At 40.3% G+C, this 22,924-nt stretch overlaps 1 protein-coding gene across 12 annotated transcripts in view; it reads left to right on the plus strand.

The window, feature by feature from the left end:
• Nucleotides 1-22,924, plus strand: part of LOC122874085 (transcription factor SOX-6-like) — a 140,508-nt gene that overhangs the window by 77,856 nt on the left and 39,728 nt on the right. For 10 of the 12 annotated variants that reach the window (XM_044191679.1, XM_044191725.1, XM_044191708.1 and 7 more), the window contains 3 exons: nt 3,971-4,143; nt 5,938-6,006; nt 22,760-22,883. In XM_044191679.1, the coding sequence (XP_044047614.1) occupies nt 3,971-4,143; nt 5,938-6,006; nt 22,760-22,883 (366 nt within the window). The remainder of the gene's footprint in view (nt 1-3,970; nt 4,144-5,937; nt 6,007-22,759; nt 22,884-22,924) is intronic. The other 2 variants (XM_044191688.1, XM_044191740.1) reach the window with 1 other exon arrangement.

The following is a 22,924-nucleotide window of genomic DNA, read 5'->3' on the forward strand; positions in this document are numbered from 1 at the left end:
AATGGGGTTTTATTGGCAAGATTAACAGGTTTTATATCATGGCAGAGGCAACAAGCCAGGTAAAACAGCTGTTGCTCATATTGTCTTGGTTGTAGGGCATGGAGACGCGTTAACACCATATTACTGGAAAAACATATGGCCTTGTAGCATTGCTGAACAAGTGTATATAGAAGTTAAAAGTAAAAGGATACCATAAAACCAGCTCTTGTTATTCTAGCTTGGTTTTCTGCCAATGTAGTCAATATGACATTTTTCTGAAGGGATAGAATGTTTCAGTCATATTCAATATTACAAAAGTGATTTGGTACAATGATTGGCTTGTGTTTCATGCTTTTGTTGAAGCAGTTTTATGGTTTTGAAGAAAGGTCTGTGAGCAGAAAAATCCTATTTTGAACACTAAAGAAGGTGCCAATAGATGCCATTAGCTGCTACTCAATTGGCTCTTGGATTGGACAAAGGGTCAGATGACCACAGAGTTCACACACGTGTGCATTTACCTTTACCGCATGTACCTTTCATTGATTGGAGCAGCATGCAACACACATCTGTACACACTCATGTTTACATTCACACACACTTTAGGAAAGAGGAGAGAGAGACTCAGCACGCAAAGCATTCAAGCTATGTGTGGTCTATGTGCGGATACAGCTTCATACAATCGTAGCATTTAGACAAGTCTTAATTTACTTAGGATGGGTTTGCAGCATATGGAAGCATCCACAATAGCTGACTGATAGAGAGACAAAGAAATTCCAGTCTTCTGGCACTAAAAAACCCAATTCAGATGTGGTCATAATGGCTCAGCTGTCGTAACCAAAGGAAGGGAAGAGAATAGGGTGCCTTGTGATTTTCCCCCTTTTCACCCTCACCCTCCCTCGCTTTTCTTCTTTTTTTGTGCCTGAATCTTTTATCTATGTTATTCACTCGGGACTCTTCAAAGTAACAACCCTCCTTCTTTTTCTCCGGTACTGGACTTGGAACCCAAATTAGAGACTGCTTGATTAGAGCAGAGAGGAGGGAGCCAAGAGAGAGGGAGATGTGGGTATTGGACAGAACAAATCACACCCCTACAAAGTGCCTTTTATCCAAAGACCCCAAGGCTCAAATACCCCCATCCCTCCCCAAGCAACCATGGCTCTGCTTGTTTTCCTCTTATCATTTATTCAGTCACCCGTTGATGTTTTCTGCCCTACTTTGTGACATTTAAAAAAGGCAGGAATCTCAAAAGGTGAATGCTGAATGAGCTGAAACTGAACAACACAACTTTCCCGTCTCCTCCTCCTATGTGTCAATCTAGCATCTCTAAGGTTAACACGGTGGCCTGAGAAAAAACCAAGAAGAGAGCCAGCACAGCTTGACCACTCACTCCTGGGATCTTCTTCCTGTGTCAGGCTGGTATTGTCCTACTGAGCTTCAGTCGTCTAACAGGAGGATGTCACAACATGTTAGGTCTGGACCAACTGCTGGGGTTTATGTAGCGCCAAGGCATCTCTGGGCTGTCTGTCTGCCATCGGAAGCGCAATGTGAGGAGACATGTTAACAGGCAGACCCCAGCCCCACCGCTGTTAAAAGCCATGCAATATGCAGGAAACGGCCTCTTTTGTCAGCAGGCTGGTCAGACACAGACCACGACTCTCCTCTTCTGCACCACCAATAAAAGTTTTATCTGCATTTTAAAGCTGATCCATAATTTAAAGCAGGAAGAAAGAGATTTTTACACTAACCACTCAAGAGAAAAGATATGCGCCTGATTTTCTACTAAGCTGTGTACAAGGTGAAATTCTTCCACAATGTTTTCATATTTAGATACTGAGATGCCATTGTGTTTAAATGTTCGTCTTCAGCATTCACCAATAATCTGAATAATTCTGGAATTCTTGATTTTTACAAAAATAGACAAAACAAAGTGTTAAATAATTAGAAAGAAAAATGAGCAAAGATGAAAGGCCCAAATTGCAGTACAGAGGGCAGTTTGGGCTTCCCACATTTGAACTCAACATCAAAACAATGGGCCCTCTGTTAGTATTCTTTTGGTGTCCGGGCAGGACTGAGCTCTCCACAGTCAGACTAGCCCATCAGGTTCGTCTGTGAACCCTAAGCACCAGTCCCCTTGCACATTCACACAAACACAAAATAGATTGCAATTTTGTTGGGGGGGTGTCGACACTGCTAAACTAGCGAGTGATCATGAGAAATGTGTAATTAGGCAACTCAAGGTCATCTATACCAGCCTCGAGGACCAGTGGCCCTCACCTTCATCTGGATGATGGCTTTCTTTTTTTTTTCCTTTTATTTCTTTCTCCCTTTTTCTCTTTCTGTCTTTCTTTAGTACTTTCTTTAGTTCCTCTCGTCTTCCCACTACAGTATTGATAGCAGTGATTTAACGATGTATCTTGCTGGTGACCTGTAAAAGGCAGCTCCTTCATGGACACAGCCAAAGGTTAATAAAATTGGTGCTGATTGTATCAATTTAACAGATAAGCCATTCACAACAAGTGTAGTCGGGTGAATAAGAATTCAATTCAGGCCTTGGAAACTGCACGCAGGCTCAATGAATAGCTGCTTTTAGGGGCTTTTTTTTCGTTAGGAGGATAAATGGAGAATTGCAGCTCTCTTCCATTGCAGCAGGCAGCGGAGGCAGAGCAAAGCGAACCGAGGTTCAGACAAGCCTGCCAGTAAATTGCCCTGAATGGGTTCTGGAGGTTGACAAGCCCTATTAAGACAAACGGCTTTCCTCATCGGAGAGATAAAATAAATCAGGTGTTTAGTCAAATTAAAATAGTTTGAGTAGAGAGGGCCCCTGGGAGCTCTCGGAGAAACTCAAGACAGATGTGGCCAGAGACGAGAGGAAGACACCCAGGAAAGAATTCAGCTCCTGCTGGCCCCAGGCCAGACTTCACTGTACTGTTATCTGGATCTACGCTTTTATCCTTCTCTCTCTCCCTCTTTCTCTCATTTTTTTTGTATGTTCTCCCAGATCAGCTTGTCACACAGGAGTGCAGTGGGAGGAGAGTGAGTTACTGTCTAGCCTCTCACTGGCAATTATGTTGGCGGTGTAAGTCAATGGTAGGATCACTTAGCATTGATTAGGCGGAAGGAGAGAGCAGTGCAGCGGAGCCGCTCTCTCTATCACACACAGTGTGGACATGTGACTGTAGAGAGAGAAGTAAGCCTATTGGTTTGTCATTGCTTTTCTTTTTGAAGTATGCATACAGTAACTACACAGATAATAAAGTATTGGTTCAGTATTGATCATTATCATACAAATCTCACTTTAATAATGATTGTCATAGTGCATTCAGAGCATTTTTCTGGTGTGTAACCATTTAACCATTTAGTTTGAACAGTCCTTTCAGAGTTCCTCCTCCAATGTGTTGCTGGAACGGCCATATAATGAAAAACTTGTGTAGTTTTGAGGCCAGTGCAAACACTGACTCTCAACTCTTTCTTTATAGTCACCCCTGGTAGTCTGACATAAGCTGCCACCTCAGTTTGGCAGCTCCCCGCAGCTCTTTGTCTATGTGCCGGGAACAATTCCACCCCTTTCTTCCTGTGAAAGCTGTGAACACCGGCTACAGTAAAATAGACAACTCCAGGCTGTGTGTGACCTTAACACTTTGTGAATTCACTGCAGTTGGTTGCTGCCTGTGGGGTTTTCATTGTACGATATGTTGTGTACAGTAGCACAATATGATGATCGGTGTGCGCAGCATGGTCACTTTTCTATATTTGTGTACAATGACCAAGGCCTTCTGCAGGCTTTCACAAAAGCCTACACCCTGGTTATTTAGTCATGGCCACTATGAAACTTTTTGTGTACTTTTCTTTCTTTCTTTCTTTCTTTCTTTCTTTCTTTCAGGTATGCATAACTCATACCTGTATATGTGTTCATAACTCAGGCTCTCCACCTTGTGTTTATCCTTTCCACTCCTGACACCGCTCTCTCTCTCTCTCTCTCTCCCCTCACTAGGTACTCCAGAGAGCCTGGCAGAAAAGGAACACCAGCTCTCCACAATGATCACCCAGCTGATCAGCCTGCGCGAACAGCTTCTGGCTGCCCACGACGAACAGAAGAAGCTCGCCGCCTCACAAATGGAGAAACAGAGGCAGCAAATGGAGTTAGCTCGTCAGCAGCAGGAGCAGGTAGCTGCTCACAGTTTTCTTTTCTGACATTCACAGTATCTCTTTTTGTACCCCAGGTAATAGACTGTTTTTCTCTCACCATATTCCATATTTCCCACACATTTCTTTATTTTCTTGCTTCTTTCTTTCTTTCTTTCTTTCTTTCTTTCTTTCTTTTTCTTTCTTTCTTTCTTTCTTTCTTTCTTTCCTTCCTTCCTTCATTCATTCCACTTCCTCTTTTAATCTTGTTTACTCCATTTCCCCTTCCATCTCTATAATAAACCCCATTAAATACATGTGTAACAAATTGTCACTTGACTCTCCATTTCATATTAAATTTCATGCCTGAAATATGCCAATAAAATCTTAGTCCTCAATAGGAATTTGGAATAATGTTAGATTTAAGAGATCCTATATTACCTCAGATATTTCTGTCATGCTCTCTCGCCCATATTAATGCTGTGTGGTAGGAAAAATGTTATTATGACTTGTACTAACAAATGCAAGGGAATGTGCGAATTAAATGTTATATTAAACATGGAAGTCCTCTATATCTTATAAATCGACTCCTATTAGAACAAGCCTGGCATTAGATTTGCAGCACGAATCAGGCCAATGAGCCATATTGTACAAATCAGCAAATTAGCAGAGGCCATGAAGTGTGTTAATGTCTGGGAAGAAATAAGGACACAAACTATCCACACGGGCGACACTTTTATTATCACCAGCCACCCTAATGGCTATGAGTCAATTATCAGCAAGGAGTTCACTCAGAGTTTTCTCAGCACACTCTCAGACCTTAAATGAAGAGATAGACCATATACCTTGGAGTGATGCATTTGGTCATAGTACACTAATAATACATTAACAGTATTGATTTTTTTTTTCAATCAATGATGTTCATTTGCAAACTATACTCAACCCTGTAGGCTTTGTAGATATTGCAGCATAAATGAACAGTCATATAAGATATTTTATTATTTGATCTTATTTTAAAATGGAAGAATATTAATAAAATGGAAGAGAGGGGGAAAGAGAGGGAGAGAGGGAGAGAGGGAGAGCAAGGGAGCCCGCTGAGAGCTAGAATGTCATCAAGCCATCAAGATACAACACAGTAATTAACTGTTGACACTCGTGAGGAAGCCAGCACAAATTAATCTTGACACATTTGCAGACGACCGATATCTTACAGTGAACACTTTGTAATTATATTTAAAAATGAAAATTAAATGACACTTAAAACTAGGTTGTCATGCTCAATGAAGTGGGCATGTAGAAAGGGGGACTGCTGGAATGAGAAGGATTGCGGTGTGCACGCACGTCACTCAGGGGCGGCAGGGACCTCTGTCACCCGTACACTGTCTGCACCAGTTATCTCCTTCATAACCACGTTCGTCTGTCCTGTAAATCATTTATTTTCTTTTACCACTAATTTGACTGCATTTCAGCACAGTTTATTTCATGTCCATTTAGAGAATTGAAAATATGTTTATTTTTATCAGATTTTGCTGCCATTTGGTTATAAAACCATATTTTGTAAAAGGAAAGAATTGTAATATTATATGTAATATTATTCTCCCTTATTAACCCACTACTTTCTTCCCTATATTATTTCCAATTAAACCACTATCTTTTAACACATTTTAATACACTGTAACTGGCCTGGATAGCATTTAGGAGCAGTCTCCCTGGTATTGTGTCGGCAGTTGCAGCACAGTTCCTACATGATGTTGAACAAAAGTATTATGTGATTTTAGTTCCTACTCTTCTTTATGCCAGGGATCATTTAATTTCCCATCTTCTGTTTCCAACCAGATTGCAAGACAACAGCAGCAGCTACTGCAGCAGCAGCACAAAATCAACCTCCTCCAGCAACAGATCCAGGTCAGTGAATGTGTTTCTGTTTGCCCTCTAACACTCAGCAGCTTATACCTGTCACTTCTTCCACGCTGATTACTACAGCATTTCTCCCTCTTCAGTGTAATTGGTGCACCACTGCTGTCACCATGAGCCAAATGTCTGAATTTAATGGCACAGATCAATAAAAATTAGACATTAAAGTAAACATCATTGCTAACTTCTGTTAGCCTCTCCTTCTCATCTTTTTCTCTTTTTTATATTTCTTGTCTTTTTATCTTTAATTTTTGTGTCACACTAACATTCATCACTCTCATCAAATGTTAATTGCCTGTTGATAATCGGGAGGGTTTTAAAATATGGAGGAGAATAATTAGCACATCTTAATGAACAAAAAAAGGAGAGGGGGATGGGGGGCAGTAACAACAGCTAATGAGTTCTGTTGATGGAGAAGAGCCTGGAGGTGGGGGACATGAAAGAGGCTGGTAAATGCCTCTGAAACGAGTCAGTCCCAGACGGGCAACGTGGCATGCTTTCACACAGCACAAGAACTACTGAAACTTACATTGTCATTATACTGTGTGGCTGGAATTTTGTTTACTTTTTTCCTATTTTCATCGTATTCCTTCTGGTATACATTTATGTGTTGCTCTAGTTTTTAACCTGTGCACCTCATGCCAGACATTCTCATTCTCATTAGTGTGTGTATGTTTGTGTGTGCCTTATTTGATACAGTACAGACTAGTGCAGTGACAGACCACCCAGGCAGCATGTAGCTGGACATGGTCAGACAGTACAGGGTAATCCAGGGTTGGTCACTGACAGTGGTCAAGGCTGTGAGCCTGGCTGCCTGTGTGAAGCTAATGTTATCCTGCTGGGTGTGCTTGATGTCAGGCACATCCTTCTCCATTCACCTCCTCCTCCTTCTCTGCTTGTTCTTCTTGCTGACAACTCCTCATCCCCATTCTCTCCTTTCATTTTCTTTTTTTCCCTCTACCTCTTCAAACATTCAGTTGCAACAAACTGTTCCACCAGCACCTTTAAGCACTCCTCACAGGAGATACTATTTGTGGTTTTTTTTGGCTTAAGAGCTTAAGTTTCTCCTTATGGGCATTATATGGGGCATCATACCCCCGCATAACACAGTTTGTTCTTATAATACACATAGGCAAAGCAAACTTCTGGTTTCAAACAGCAGTTAGCACAACAACCAGATTTACTGCTCTTTCAAGAGCTCTTTGCAAGAGAAAGACTGTCAACATGTTCTTGTGAAGCCACTAGCCTAAACCTTTCACTTCAACAGTGGACAGTCTATTGGAAAAGTAATTCCATATCACACTCCACTAAAGAGTAGCACAGAGCATGACACACTGTCTAGAAAACACTCTAAAATGAAGTACCTTACACACTACTGAGAGGCTAGTAATACTAATATCATGGAGGGCCCTTTACTTATGCTCATTGAGCATAAGGGCACAGCCCTAATGCATCTCACTTTTACAGGCCCTTACTTTCATCACAAAGTTAAAGGCAAATGATACCTGAAAATTCCCCTTGATGCATAGTTTTGAGAGGCGATGGGGGGTCAAGTGTGCATGGGAACGTACTTCTAAATATCCATTTCAAACACTTGAACAGAGATACAAGTAAAGTCCTTTCTTGCAGAGCCCGGTTAGCCTGCTTCTCCCTTGACCAAATGTGCCATAGATCTTCCCTGATAAAAAAAAAAGTCACATCCACAATTAAACAAAAGAGTCCCATGTTCAGACCATCTGTTCCACTGCCCATCAGCCTCTGCTGGCTGCACTTTGCAGACAGAACACCACCCAAAAATAAACAGGGATTACTCTCAATACTTCAAATAAGTTTGATCATATGCAACATTGTTTATCCAACAGCAAGTTCTTTAAAGCAGATGTTCTCTCTCCCTAACCTACTTCCTCCAAATGGTGTGATGGCCACTTCTCACTCTCGAGTTGGAGTAGCAAAGAGAGTAGATAAAAGAGAGTCAGGGGCAAGTTAGTGAAGCATTTTTTGCTACTCTGTTTTCATTACTGCTGCCTCTTAAAATGCCCTGGCCATTTTAATATATAACAGCTTTGACTTAATTAGTTCTGTAAACAAGCTTCCAGCCTGCATGTCACAGACTTCTAGCAAAGTGGTAAGCAGTGTTGGGGGATTGAGTTACTCTGCTATTAGCATGGAGAGCACTAAACTTTATTGGAGACCCTACTGGCCATCAAAGTCCTTCTGTTTTGGCTTCAGGGAGAAAACCAAGAGCCTCTCGCTAAGGTCTCGTATTGATGATGTAACTGATCACATCAATGGACATTGTAAACTGTCCAAACAATAAAACCATGGGGACTGCAACTGGAGACTGTTGTTGGCACGCTATGTGTGTGCTTTCAAGGGGCTTTTGCATGTGGACTGAAGGGAATCGGTTAAAAGTGTGTAGTTATAGAGGTTTAGTTAGTGAGGTTTGGAGCAAGGCAACATGCAGTTTAATCAAGTTTTCCTTTTGAATAGCCATCTCTCTTTTTATCCTTTCTCATCCTTCCTACAAGAGAGGGAGAGAGATTTAGTCTTTGTCCTTCGGGATTACAATGTCACTTGTTTTAAGATAGCAGATGTTTTGATTGCAGTGTTAGGGGCTTATCAAAAGTTAAAGCTCAAGGCTTTGTGTGTATTTCCCTCAGCTTGTTTATATTCCTTCAGTTCATCCTCATCATTGAAATCATCTTGGCACTAATTCAATCCCAGGATGAGATTAACTCTTGAGTTGATTTAGTTGAAAATTTGACCCACCACCTAAACACATGTGACAATTAAAGATATATATTAGCAGATAACTGATTTGTCCCATAAGTTACTCTTTTCTCTGAATCTGTGTGTAGGCACTGGGAGAGAGATTACAAAAAAAAAATAAATTAATGAGCACATTGTTCTGTTTTGTTTGGGCTCAGCATTACTCAGGCACACTGAGCATTATTTGAGGCTCCTCTTCATGGCTTTCTGTTTCATAATCAAAACCACTTTCCTCTGCTCCTAATGGATGAGCAGTTGCAGCAGATGAGCAGCTAAACAGCATCACGTTGAGCATCAGACTGTTTATATTTTCTAGTTACAGTACATGAGAGGTAAAGGCAAGATGCATGTTCCTAAGATGTGAGCAGCATTAGAGTGGTAATGGCAGAATAGTATATCAAAGTCTTTCTGGATACAAAATAAAATAACATTGTAATAAAATGCAATAAAAGATTAACAGACTAACATTAAAAATGAAATTTAATATATACTAGTAATGTATACTAATAAGACCTAGAGTCTGCTCCTGACTACAGTTCTACGGCTTGCTAGTGTGCTATTTAATTTGCAATATATTTTGTGGTGGTCAATGACAGAATGAACAAACGTAAAACAACTACTTTCTATACCTAACACAACATCTAGGCTATACTGTATACTACACACTACAGATAAGGTAATTACAGGACTGGGGAACTGTTACCAAAGATGGCTCAGATGTCTATGCTTATCTGTTGACAAACAGGGAGATGCATAAATGGTGACAGACACCCAGTGCACCACAAAACTGGTATTTACCATGGAGGTATTAGTAGTATCTATGGAATCCGCAGAATCTCTAGTTTTAGGAGATGCCTCAAACTTCCCTCTAACAAACTTAACCCATTAGAGCCTCTGACAGACAGTAATGTTTTTACAACCTTTTTTATACTATACCGTGTCCTTGGGTTTGTGAAAGGCACTTTCATGGTTTCATGGTTACATGATTAATCTTTCCACTGTTCCAACAATCGGCAACTTTGGTTTGGTCGAAATAAATCCTTACAGTTAATCACAGAGTTAGATGTGAAAATATTCTGGCTCTGCAGCTGTTTTTCCCGCTGCCTCTCTCCACCATTGCTGGCCTCTTAGTGCTCGCTGAATGAGAGTCTGTCTCTGATCAGCAGTTCTCCCTCGGTCTTCAGAGGCAGACCATTAAATTAGCAAAATAAAATGACAAAAATCACCCCAAAACGAAACTAGGCTAGTTTGGTGTCACTAGCACAACTGGCATTGTTAATGATTTAGCTGGCTACAGTGCAATGCAAAGTAGGTTAGCTGTATACAGTCTGTTGTATTTACCGGTAACTTATGCACAGCTCATATCTTGTAACCTGTAACTCATACAGACATTTACAGATGTTTTCTTAACTCAACATGAGAGGATGTTTGTGCCACTGCTGTGATGAATTGACAGACCTGTCAGCCAAAAAGACATGAGTATTCCATGTATTTTCCTGTAAACCCTCTCTGATTGGTCTTGCCTCCACTCCATTACGTACAATAAATATACAAAATTACAACACTGCCGCCTTCTTTAGTGACAAGCCACTCAAAGTGCAGAATTATTTGAGGCTAAAGAAAAAATCTTCGGGGCTACAGCCCTGAATGCCCAGGTCAGACAACGCACATGCTCTTTGCTGTTCGCTGACTCCATGTGTGTGTTTGTATGGGCTTGTTTTACTATATTCACGGGGTCCAAAAATTGTTTGTGTGCGTGTGTGTGTGTGTGCTCAGCCCTGACACAGAGCAGGTGAGAGGCTGCAGCCTAATAATAAGTAACAAGTAAAAATTTTAACAGCGAGGTTTCTTTTGTTTATTTCTATGATTTGAACACGGATTTGTTGTTCAGTGTAGAATTATCAGGGAAAAAATAGGGGTCGATAATGAGTTTACCGCGTCTTTTCTGATGTTAATGCATCAGAGACGCAGGACACGTACCTAGCAACATTACTGCTGTCCATACCCATGCCACAAGCACCCATCCCCTCTCACATGGGGAGAGGGGTAAAGAATGGGTCTGTTAAAATACAAACCATGTTTTGACTCTCACATGCACATACTCATACACATGCACAGAGGTGATCAGTGCACACAGGGACCCACGCATTGATACACACATCAAGAGAATAAATATTGGTGGAAAGGTCAGGGTGAACTTTATCTTCACAAACAGGCTGGAGAAAGCAGAGCTCCCCAGATGAAACAGAAGGACACTTTTAATCCAAAACATTTAATTTAAATTTTGTATCCATTAAAACTATTAGAATATCATGACATTGTCATTTGTCACTGGCTGCAGCCTTGATGTTCCAACCTTGAGTACACTGTGAGATCTGAGAGATAATATATTTCTATGGAGGACATTGTCTACCATGTTTCACACCTGTTTTTGAAACATTAAATAATCAGTTCATTGAGCAGGTCTGGTTCTATTTATCTCCCTTTGACCTGTCGTTCTCTCCCTGGCTTCAAATTCCAACCTCACTCTATGTACACACACACTGTACACTGTAACTCTACATCCCACCTTTAACTTTGTGTCCACATGATACATAAACACACATACTGAATGTGTGTATCTCTCCCATTTAAAAAAAGAAACCAGAGATTAAACGAGAAAATCCTGGTTTATCGTTGTCCACTGCACACTTCCAAGTCTAGAGACTTTCTCACATGTGTCTTTAGTGGTGTAAAGAAACAGTGGGGGGCATGCAGATATTCAATGGTTAGATGCTAAAGGTCCCAAGATTAAAGATGACCAGCATTTAGCTGCCCACAATTTACAAGGTGGACAATCTAGAGGTATATTTTAAGGCATATATTTTGAGATGAGACAGAGAACAACAGACATCCGGACAGATTTGTGGTGTGATAAAACAAAGATCCACCGTAATTCTTCATACATATTGAAGCCAGGACCACAATGAAGGGGTCAACACAAACAGATCTCTCTCTCAACTTCAGTGTAACTAATTAATTTTTTGTCAGTGTGTGACACAAAATGTAGCACACTCTGTAATACGGTACTGTTTCGGTTATTCAAAAAACTTTGCATTTTAAGGTAGGTTATTGAACCACGCAGCTTGAGTTACTATTAAAATGGTTTTAAACTAAATTAAGCACAGGTGAATAGATGCTTCTTTTTTAATAATTTTCTATTTTTGTTTTAATACAGACAAAATGATCTTACATGCTGCTGTTAACTTTCAGTTAATATATTTTTAGAAGAAGAAAGAAAATCTGGACAGCATTGTGTTTAAGTCAGTTGCACATGGATTTCCCATTTCCCTCTGTCAGAAAGAAACCAGAGAATTCACATGGGAAGCTCTGTAAAAGTGTCTTCTGTATTCAGTGGCCGGAGTCTGCCCAGTTAAACACTTTTGTGTTACACACACAGACAGAAAATAAATCAATTTATAGTGATAGCAAATTATCTATTAATTGCCACCTCAACAATGCCATTATCTATCTAGTTATATACATCTTGGAAGCAATTTTGGCAGAAGTTCTTTGGAAACATCTGTATTAGCTTGGCAAATCTGGATTTTATGTGCAGATGTGGTCAAGATTGGTCAAGCTAGACGTGAAACATCTGTCATGCCTCACATCTTGCTTGACCAGCAGCTACCATCAAGTCATTTCACAGATTTTCAATAAAATCCAGCTTTGGCTGTGCCACTCAAGGACTCACACATTCTTGTTGTGATGCCATTGCAGTGCGATTCAGCTGTATGCTCAGGATACTTGCAGTCCCAGTCCTGTTGCAACATAAATCATCAAGCCAATGTAAGGTCTTCATCACTGAAAAGCAGTTTCCCCCTAATAATTGGCCTGTATCAGACTGTGTTAACTGTTTCCTCCATTCTCACAAGCCCCACACAGGCTGATGCTTCTACCATTAAGAGCTTTTTACTACAGCAGAAGCATTAAACTTTTGTCTAGTGCTGCACAAATAGTTATCTAACTAGACCTCCCAGCATGAACAAAAACAAATTCTGTCAAACTGGTGTTTGGTCCGTATGATAAATTGGCTTTTAGTAGTACTGGTTCGTAATCACTTCTTTATTATTATAAAAAGGAATATGCATGTTATCCAATCCAATGCAAGTAATTTAATGCACTGATTCTGTTTGGTTACCAATTTAGAGAAGCAAAGACTCCCAAACTACAACATTGTGGTAAATATTTTAAATCAATCAGATGAGTTTAAATAAACACAGGGCTGTATGGTAATTGCACAAAGATAATAGCGCTAATTTGTGTATTCTCAGATGCTTTTGTCTCTCTAGCACAAATGATTTTCTCAGTGTGAGACTCTTATTAATGCACTGGCAAAAAAAAGCACAAAAATAGACATTGTTAAAGAGAATGTGTAAGTCCCCCAATTAGCACAGCTAGATTGGAACTGTTAGCATGATAATAAGAGAATAATAGAGCAGGGAAATGATCGTGTGTGTGTGTGTTTAAGTGTGGATGTGTATGCTGCTGTGTGCACATGCGTGTCTGTGTAGATGCTGTGCTGCCAGTGCTTTCCCTTGTGCTGAAGAGCTCTGTGTTAGCCTGCTAGTAGGATTATGTGGGGGCATTAACAGCCTAGTCAAACGGGCTTGGCTCTCGCCCAGGGAGGCTCAGTCCAGCATGTTCATCCTCCATTTAAGGAGACTGTTAGCTGATGAAGATGTGCACATGCAAGACTGAAGCTAAAAGAAAGCGATGACCCGACTCATTAGCCCCTGTGATTTAATATATTGACACTTGGATACAAATAATTCCAGTTAGTGGACTCTATCGGTGGGGAGGGAGGGATCAATTTAATTAGTTATGAAATGTGACTTCTTGTCAGGAAGCAGAAGAAATGCTGACGTTAAACAAAGTTGTATGCAATTTAAACAATAAAGCCATCGCGGCCCTGTTAAAACTTAATGATGCACAAAAAGGTGTAATAGATACAACCTCAGCAATGGCAGTGATGGTTTGCAAATGAAGCTAAGTGGATAACATAACAGTTGGTATGTAATGCCATTTGTCTGTTAAAACAAATTCTTGCTTTAGGAATATAAACAGTAGATACTGTTTGCATGGTCTGGGGTCTGTGGGTTTTGGCCCATTAGAGCATGATTCTGTCTCCTTTTTTTCACTTACATTTACTTAAAGCAAGTGTGAAGTTTTAAGTTATGTTAGTGTAACAACTGATCACTGGCTTTACTGAGTCTCTTTAGATGCAATCAAATGAAACATATGCTTGCATGGACTGTGTCTTTGCTAATGAGGTAGGAATGTAGACAAACATAGATCCATTATTGATGTAAATTACACAATAAAGCCATGCTTTTGTGTAATTGTGGCCTTTGTATTCAGACACCTCAGCAGTTTAAGCAGCGATAACTAAGAGGCTCCATCTGAGAGGTGCCACATGAACGGCTGTAATGTGTGAAATCACACCTGAGGGTCTACTTAAAATTAGTCACCTGAGGGGTTTGTAAAGCAACCATAGAGCGGGTTAATTTACAACACAAATTTCCAGCCTTCTATCAGTTCTCACAAGTGACAAGAATAATCGACACAAGACAGAAGATTACCAGGCATACAGGAATGTGAATTTGCCTTTTAAATAAATCACGGTGCTAAATAATCCTGATAACTGAACAGCTATTCTTTACATACACATATGAATGAAGCACTTGTATTTTCTGTCTGAATATCTCTATAAAGCACCTGTTTAGAGCTCCACAAACCTTCCCTGGATGAGGGCAAAGCTCCTACACTTAACATCCATTGTACACCAACCCTCGTAAGGAAAATATCAGTTGAGGGAGAACACATCCTCCACTGTGATGTTGATTTAGTTTCCTCTCCCTCTCTGCATGGACTGTGTTTTCTCTGCTAATGTTGTGCAAACTATTTTGTCTTTGCATTGGCTTTGCGCGGCCATCGTCCTCAGCAGTGGGCACTCTCGCAGGGAGAAGGAGCTGCATTAATAGGCTCTACTGTGTACGGGCAGCCGGCAGAGAGAAAGGGGCGCGTGTTTTCTTAGGGCTGGGGTGGCAAAGCAAAGCATTCAGCCCACGGCCAACGCAAAAAAGGAGCTTTTTGTGTTTGGGGCGCAGGAGAGTCCAAGCATTTCCCAACAGAACACAATGAATGAGCTTTTTTGTCCTGCACAGTTTTTTTTTTTTATAGAAACAGAATTGTAGAATTTTTTGTTTGTTTGTTTGTTTTTTTCCATAACTCAGCTCTCCAAAATACAATTTTTTTTCCTTTTAAACATTTCCTTAACTCCATTGCTAATTCTTAAATATAATTCAATCTTAACAGTATTTTTCAAACAAGTCGCCATATTAGCTCTCTTGTTTGATCTTTTACAAAAAGCTTTGTTTTTTCTTGCCCATCATTAGGTGATGATATTTGAGCATGTTTGAAAGTCTCAACTCACTTGGGCCTGTTGTCCCTCCTGACAGGCCTGCTCTCTTCTGAACAACAGAATGGGCTCTGTTGTTTTCTGTGGCCCCAGCAGCTGGGAGGTAATAGTGAAGACAGAGCCTTGGTCTATGATTGGAGGATGGGAGAGAGGGGGGAACCCAGCCATAGTGTGGACAATACCTCCAACACACAAATTACGGGTGGTCTTCTGTTTCACAGTCAGACAAAATACTTTTTCTCATTAACTTTATAACCGCAAAATAGGTTTCCCCCTCAAATTTTAAATAAATGTTGAATGAAAGAATTAAACATGCTTCATATTGATATATAACACAGGCAATGCCATGTTTAAAGAGAATATATATATGTGTGTGTATATATATATGGGTATATATATATATATATATATATATATATATATATATATATATATATATATATATATTTACAATTATTTCATAAAACACAAAACAGTTAACAGTGGACAGACACATTTATGCTCTCCGCTTGCTCCAAAGTGTTGAAGATGTAATATTTCAAACCTTTACTGCCACATTATTTCATATACCTCACATACTTAAATTCCTCTATTTCCCACTCCCCCTACCCTATTCACATCACATGGATGTAGCTGGCTATCTGACTAGCCCGTGTCCAATGTTCTTTAGAACCTCACTCGCCCCCCTGCAATGAGGGTCAGAGGCATTTCACTTATTCCCATTTCCATACAGCGGCGATATATACGCAGGATAATGATCCCGGCCCCAAACTCACTTGTGGGTTTGTTTATGTCTGTTCCCTTCTTTCCCGTCATTACCCATGCTGTTTGAGGGAGTCCCCATGGATTTGGCAGTTTACTGCGAACCTTAATTTTATGGCCAGACCTTGAAAAAATTTCCATGTATGCCCCCACCCCCCAAAAAGAACTAATATTCTTTGGAAATATAACATTGAATTTGCTGTTAAAAATAATCTGTATTTTAGGGGTGTAATGCAGGATTGTATTGAACTGTATGCACACAATTCATGACATACATTGTGTCAGCATGTAGGAATGCACTTTATTTTACTAGATCTAATATCTAAATGTGTGCTTTTATTGTGTTCAGAATCCAACACAGACAATGTAACCTAATACAAAGCTGTAGCATAAAAACTCTCTTTGGTCACTTAAACATACACCAATGAAAAAGCTTTAAACAAGACAAACATGCCTTAAGGCTTGACTTTGATATTTATTTTCTATATAAATCCAATTTTTTAAGACAGATACATTTTATTTAAAGAATTCAGGTTTTTTTGTATAAATACATGATTTAAATGTTGCACATGCACTGACTTATTATATATTATTGTGTTTTATTTACTTTTGTCTGCCTATTTTAATATTTTGCGTCATACTTGAGGTCAAGCTTTTTATTATTCTTCGTACAACATTTAATACTGAAACTACGTTAAATTAGAGCAGTGTGCAGAAATCCTGTAAATGCCAGGCAGTGTATTTAAGCAAACAGTAGCCTGCAGTTTTATCCAAAATTCCAAGGAAGTCAGGAGAAACGATGAGATGGAGGAGGGCTGGAGTGGAGGGATTTGGGGTGGGGTGTGTTAGGCGTGTCTTCCCTGCAAGCTCCCATCAACTTAATATAGATATATTGGAATGGCTGTTTTCCAAGAAGGCTTGTTTTACTGTGTAAGGAATTAATGGAACAAGAAGTCATCTATTGGTTATTCCCTCTGGATTGTCTGACCTCACTCAAGTGTCTGGATTTGCTGCACTCCTGAACAGCACTCAGTGTAACACATGCAGGCATGACTGATGTGCAGTGGTACACTCAAACCTGAGCAAACAGTGCCTGCTGTCAGAGTTAGAGCTGTACCCCGACAATTCAGAGAAAATATTATAAGACTTTTTTCAGGCTAGTGCTTGTACACTGCTGATCTTTGGCTTTAGAGCTCTGTCTTTGACTTTTGTAGGAAAAGGTGCTGTACAAAGATTTCAGACGCAGGAAGGAAGTGTGGAGAAAGGTCAGAGACTTGACCGGGACAAGGGCCCTTTGTTGGTGACCTGAACCTCTCCAGTGTATTTGCCCTCCCCATTCCAGTGCACCCATTTTCAGATCAGACAAGCAGGAATAATATGCTTCAGTCTAGTGGGTGTTAATATGAAGACTTTTATTCAAAGGCAGAGGTCTGGAGCATCAAAGTCTGGTTCAAATCTATTGATCTATTTGTCTGATTACCATTAGCTACAGACAAATCCAAACACCATCACATCTCTGTTCGATCAATGTGTGTGTCTGCCATGTGATGTAACTGCTCAGTGTACAGCCGTATAACCAGCTGATAAGTGACCTGTAGTAAAGGAGTAATATGTGCTTAAAAACCATTGACAGCAACACAGAGGATTCAACAGCCCAGAAGTGCTTCTACTGAGTGATTTTCCTCCTGGTTAGGCTCCAGTTCAGTGTACACCCAGCGGGCTGTGTACACAGTGGTGGGTGTTAAACATATCCTGCTGTCTAGTGTCAGTTTTACTGTGTGTGCTGCTGTTGGGACGTAGCCAGACATCCCAGCTTCCTCAAGATCACTTCCCCTTTAAATGGATCACAAAAGGTGATTTCTACTCGCAGGCGTTTGGTGTGCAGCTCAGTGGAGAGCAGGGGGAACGAAGTGTGAACTATCAGTTCTTACAGCAACAGCTGGAGTCTATCCTCCGTGGGTGAAATTACAGAACCCCTCCTATAGAAAATGTGAAAGAGAAGGTTAGCGAGAGCTGCGGATCTGACAGCTACTAGTGTGGAAGTAATTTTATCAAAATGAGATGACGTGAAACGAGAGTCCTCCTCTAAATGATTACTGGTGATTGTGATCTTTACCTAATGGGAAAGGTGCCTATTATAATCAAAATTATTGTACAGAATTAAGAACAGCAAAATCATGAGCTCCTCAGAAATGTTTGGCTACTTGTGCTCGTATTGTTGTCAGTATTTTCATACTTTATGGGGTTTTACTTTTTGCAAGTTTCCTCAATGCAAATTAATGCAGATTATATCCAAGATAAGCATATGTGTGAGAGTGTGTTAAAAGGTGTCAAGTAGCAATTAATCAGGATAATAGACCCATGATCTAACATGTCCTTTCAAGCTAATAACCATGGTGAGAATGAGGTAGATGTTTGTCTCTTTTGGTCCTTTTTTGTCTTTTAATTTTGTTAATACTGACTGATTCGGTGGCAGTAAAAACAATAACGCTCCCAGTTTTCTTCACATAGCGCATTGTGGTCCATAGCGAGTAGCAAACTTGTGTGTGGATCAGTGCATGGATGTGTGAGGGGGTTCAGAGGGAAAGCCAGCAGGGGTTTTCAGGCCTCCTGGGTGCTTTGTAGAGGCTATAACAGACAGTGAGGAACATGGGTGTTGACAGGGGCCCAAGTGAGTGCTGTAATGCGCTGTACATCTCCATTTGCACTTGGTGTTTTGGAGCTGCTTGCTCGTGTGTTGTAGGTGGATGCTTATATATATATATATATATATATATATATATATATATATATATATATATATAGCATTACCTGAGCTTAATACAGGTCTGTAGAAATGTTTTTGTTTATATGTGTTCTCTGTAGAAGTTTTTTTCAAATCACACAGCTTGTTAAAAAATAACTACAAAAGTGCATCTTTTATCTAAAATATGTTAGGTGCTATCTGTATAAGTAAGCCTTATAGGTATAATAAAAGATAAATCTATTTGAGTGTATACGTGTCTGTGTGTGTGTGTGTGTGTGCATATTGCATGTGTTGTAAGTGCTAGGAGAAATAAAGGGAGCTCTTTCAAGTCTGCCCAGTCTTTTACACCTTGTGTATTTACACATCAGAGATGAAAGTCCGTCTGAGCCGTCTGACTCGTCCTCTGCAGTCTGACCTCAGGATGGGCTGCTGCTGTAAACCACTGTACAGTCAGTTGAGCTACTGTAAGTGCTTTTTTGTTTAACTTGGTTAATTTATATATTTTTATGCTGAAATGAATGATCAATTAAAAAAGGATGGATAAAACTTTTCACATTAAAACACAATAATGCTAAACTAAAAGAGTTTAAATTTGGCATAAAGAAGTTCAAACAAGTTAAAGAAAATCAAACAACAACAATAGGACAAAGGTGTGACTGAACTAAATATTGCAAAAATAATAAATAAATAAGTTATCCTGTAAATTTTCTTCCTTAAATAAAATAAACCTATTTCGCTCTTCCTTAATATGGTATCTATACAGTATCCTACTCGCAGTAGAACTACAAGTTGGATCTATTTATCAAATACCAGCATCTCCTTGAGAGGGAAACAGATTGCATGCTGGCCTGATACAGACTTCATCAGGTCATCTGAATTGATGATACATGTTGCAAGGCGGCTGAGTTCCCCCAGAAACCTCTGTTGGAGTGCTTGCTGGCAGAGACGGGGGCCTCAGCCAAGTCTGTCTGACTGATCACTACAGATGCTCCTCTTCAAGTATTCCGAGTCAGATCCTTAGTGCTGGGTCTTGAGGGACAAACAATAGCACCTGTTCCTCATAAGATAGCCCATTCATGTATCTTTAATGAAGCCTGGGGGCAGATGGTGTGAAATGACATTATCCAGTACTTAGCAGTGCTAAGACAAAGGAAGAGCAGTGCCAGCACAACAATGCCGCTGTATTTATGAGAAGGGAGGACGCTGCCCAAGTGCCCCGCTCACATCTGCTCCACTTCATTCTCCAACTCCTCAAGAACATCTTGGCAATAGAAATATCCTGGGCACTCAGCCCATACATAGATGAACTTGAGGGTAACTCTTAAAGGGGGGGAAGGTTGGGTGTGTAGTTACAGAGGGAGAGTGGAAGCCACACATATGAACACGATTTCTTTCTGTCTCTTTAAAAAAAAAAAAAGTTTCTACTTTACTTTAACAGTCAAATTTAAAAAAAAAACTTGTGAAAAATGTATAATCTGCTCAGCCACTGTGCCAGCTGTTAATTGACAGCTCAACTAACCTCCACTATTTGTTGCCACCTTGAAGCTCCTCAAAATTTGATTTGCCTTTCTCTGACATTAGTTGCCGTAAATTAAACTTTAATGTATGGAGCTCATTACTGCAAATCACAGCCATTCAAACTCAATGCATTTATTTGGCATTCAACGCACATTCACACTGTCTTGCCTCGGTGAATCTTGTATATTCTGCTCCATATTTTAAAATAATAATAGTAATAAAAGCTGATATCCCAGATGAAATTATATCATTTACATTTAGTGCCGGAGAAAAGTACGTCCAAGTATCTGATGCCTTTTGCTGATGTCTCTCAGTATATAATCTGTCTTGTACAATACAGATATATTAATGAATATAGTCACATTTGTCTTCAAATAATTTAAAGCAAATAAATTATGGAATTGTGTAAATGATTGTGTAGACTATAGTTTCCTCGTGTGAAGCAGCTGTTCCCCTGGTTGTGGCTCAGTTTGTTTTGCTGGTATAATTTGATGTCCTTTACATCAGACCAATACACTTTAAGGTTGCATGTACAGCAGTCTTGTACAGATGTTTTGACTTAGGAGAGTGTTTGGAGTGCTGTGAATTCCTGAGGAGGTGGAAATATAGACGGAGACCTGTGAATGATTTGTTAACTTTGAAAAACTGACTTTAAATTAAAAAAAACATCACTTCTGGAAATAGAGTGAGACATGTTTTTGTTTTATCTATTTAGCTAAAAATATGTGACAGTCAATAATTTTATTTAAAAGTTTTAATTTAATGCTGATGCATGTTAGTTAATTCATAAAAATGTATGAACTGCCATGTAACACACTTGTAACACACTTGGTCGGATGTGGACTTAAGGGAGCTCTTTTCTGCCCTGTGACTACCACACATTCAGCAAAAGACTCCATCTGGTTTTACAGTCCAAATACACAGACAGAGAAGAGCTGTGTTCCCCAGTGTCCCCTCCCGCCTGTCACTGGCCCTACCTCATGTTGTGACATTAATTATTGTGTTTTTCCATATGTTCCATACATGCAAGGCCAAGATCCATCTCTCATCCACTCAGCCTGGAAACTTGGAACAGAAATCCCTATAAAGCAATGTTTTATTTAAGGTCATTTGTCGCAGTCTCCTCGGCCATTTATTTTTCTTCAGCACCAGCACATTTTACAGAATTACTTTTGGAAGAATTACATACTTTTCTATTCTTCTATAATGCACTTTCTGCACTTGCACTTCTGTGAAAGCTCAGTAGACATAAAATGGTTCTATTTATTTAGTTTTCAGTCTAGCTCTGCACCTCTGGACAGATCAATAAAGTAGTTTTGAGTAGGTTTAGCGCGCTAGCTGTGAGAGGAACTGGGTGCGACTACTCCGGTAAAGGGTCTACAGGGGGAGCAGCACGGGCTGAAAAGTGGAGATCATAGCAGACCTCAGCCAGAACATGGGGGAAAAGTCATTGCTCTGAGCAGGTTGATTTCATGCCCCAATGCAGCGGCAGTAATTGCACCCAGAACCGTTTTATTGCGAGTTGATTTTAAGGAGGGATGAATGGAGAAACATTCTGTAAAGTGTTTATTTTGGGGGATGACCTTTATTAACCCATTTTCCAGGCAGGTTCCCCTGAGGTGGCCTGGCTCTGTGCTAGATTAACCCTCGCAGGCCCATGGCAGCCAGGCTGCTCCCCATCATAGAGTTTCAGGAAGCAGAGAATGACAGTAAGATTGGACCTTGCAACATGTGTGCAAAACCCCCACACACCACTTTTGAGACATAGGCTACTCACCCACCCTTGACACACACATGCAGGGAGTTTGAGTTGGTATTCCCAGGAGGTAAGTCAGCAACAGACTGAATGGTGAAGGTTAATATGTGTGTGGAACAGACAGTCAGAGAATGGCATTACAATGAAATTCAGCACATGGCAAGAACTTTTCAACTGCCTGCAATTTTTCCTCTGCTGAAAACAGTTGTAGCAAATTACTGGATTGTCTTTAGGCTTTTATCATCTAAATAAATGATCATCCAAGATTATGTTACGTTCTTCCCTTGAGGTGAGTGGATGTATATGCTGATCAAGTCTGTCTCTGCACCTGTGTAATACGTTCAACAATCCTCTTGTTAACATGTTGTATCTACTGCAACAGCAATGGTGTTGGTGAATGCTTCTTTCAACACGTATAGTACTTCTCTACAGAAGTAGGACGGACCTACTGAGCCTCTCTGCTCTCTGTCCTGCATGTCGCTTCCTCTAACTGATGCTTGAACAATGTGCGTATGTAGGGCCTTTGATGTACCAAGGTGAAATTGTGGTTTGGATTAAGAGCAGGGGTAGCTCGTATTGTGTGAGCACACGAAGGCCGTCACTGCCGCAGAGCCCCCTGTCAGCACGCGTTAGGAAGAGCTGTGATCTGGCCTCCCCCTGAGTGGGCTCTGTGTTTCTGTGTACCATGACTATGTTTAGGCCTCTCTCTGATCTCTGCTCCCTATCTGTTCAGCAGGTCCAGGGTCACATGCCTCCGCTCATGATCCCCATTTTTCCACACGACCAGCGCACTCTGGCAGCAGCAGCCGCCGCCCAGCAAGGCTTTCTCTTCCCTCCGGGAATGTCTTATAAGCCAGGTATGCTTGTAACTTAAGTCTTCTTTTTGTCTTTCCCCCTT

Source organism: Siniperca chuatsi, linkage group LG1 (assembly GCF_020085105.1).
Source record: "Siniperca chuatsi isolate FFG_IHB_CAS linkage group LG1, ASM2008510v1, whole genome shotgun sequence".
NCBI lineage: Eukaryota > Metazoa > Chordata > Actinopteri > Centrarchiformes > Sinipercidae > Siniperca > Siniperca chuatsi.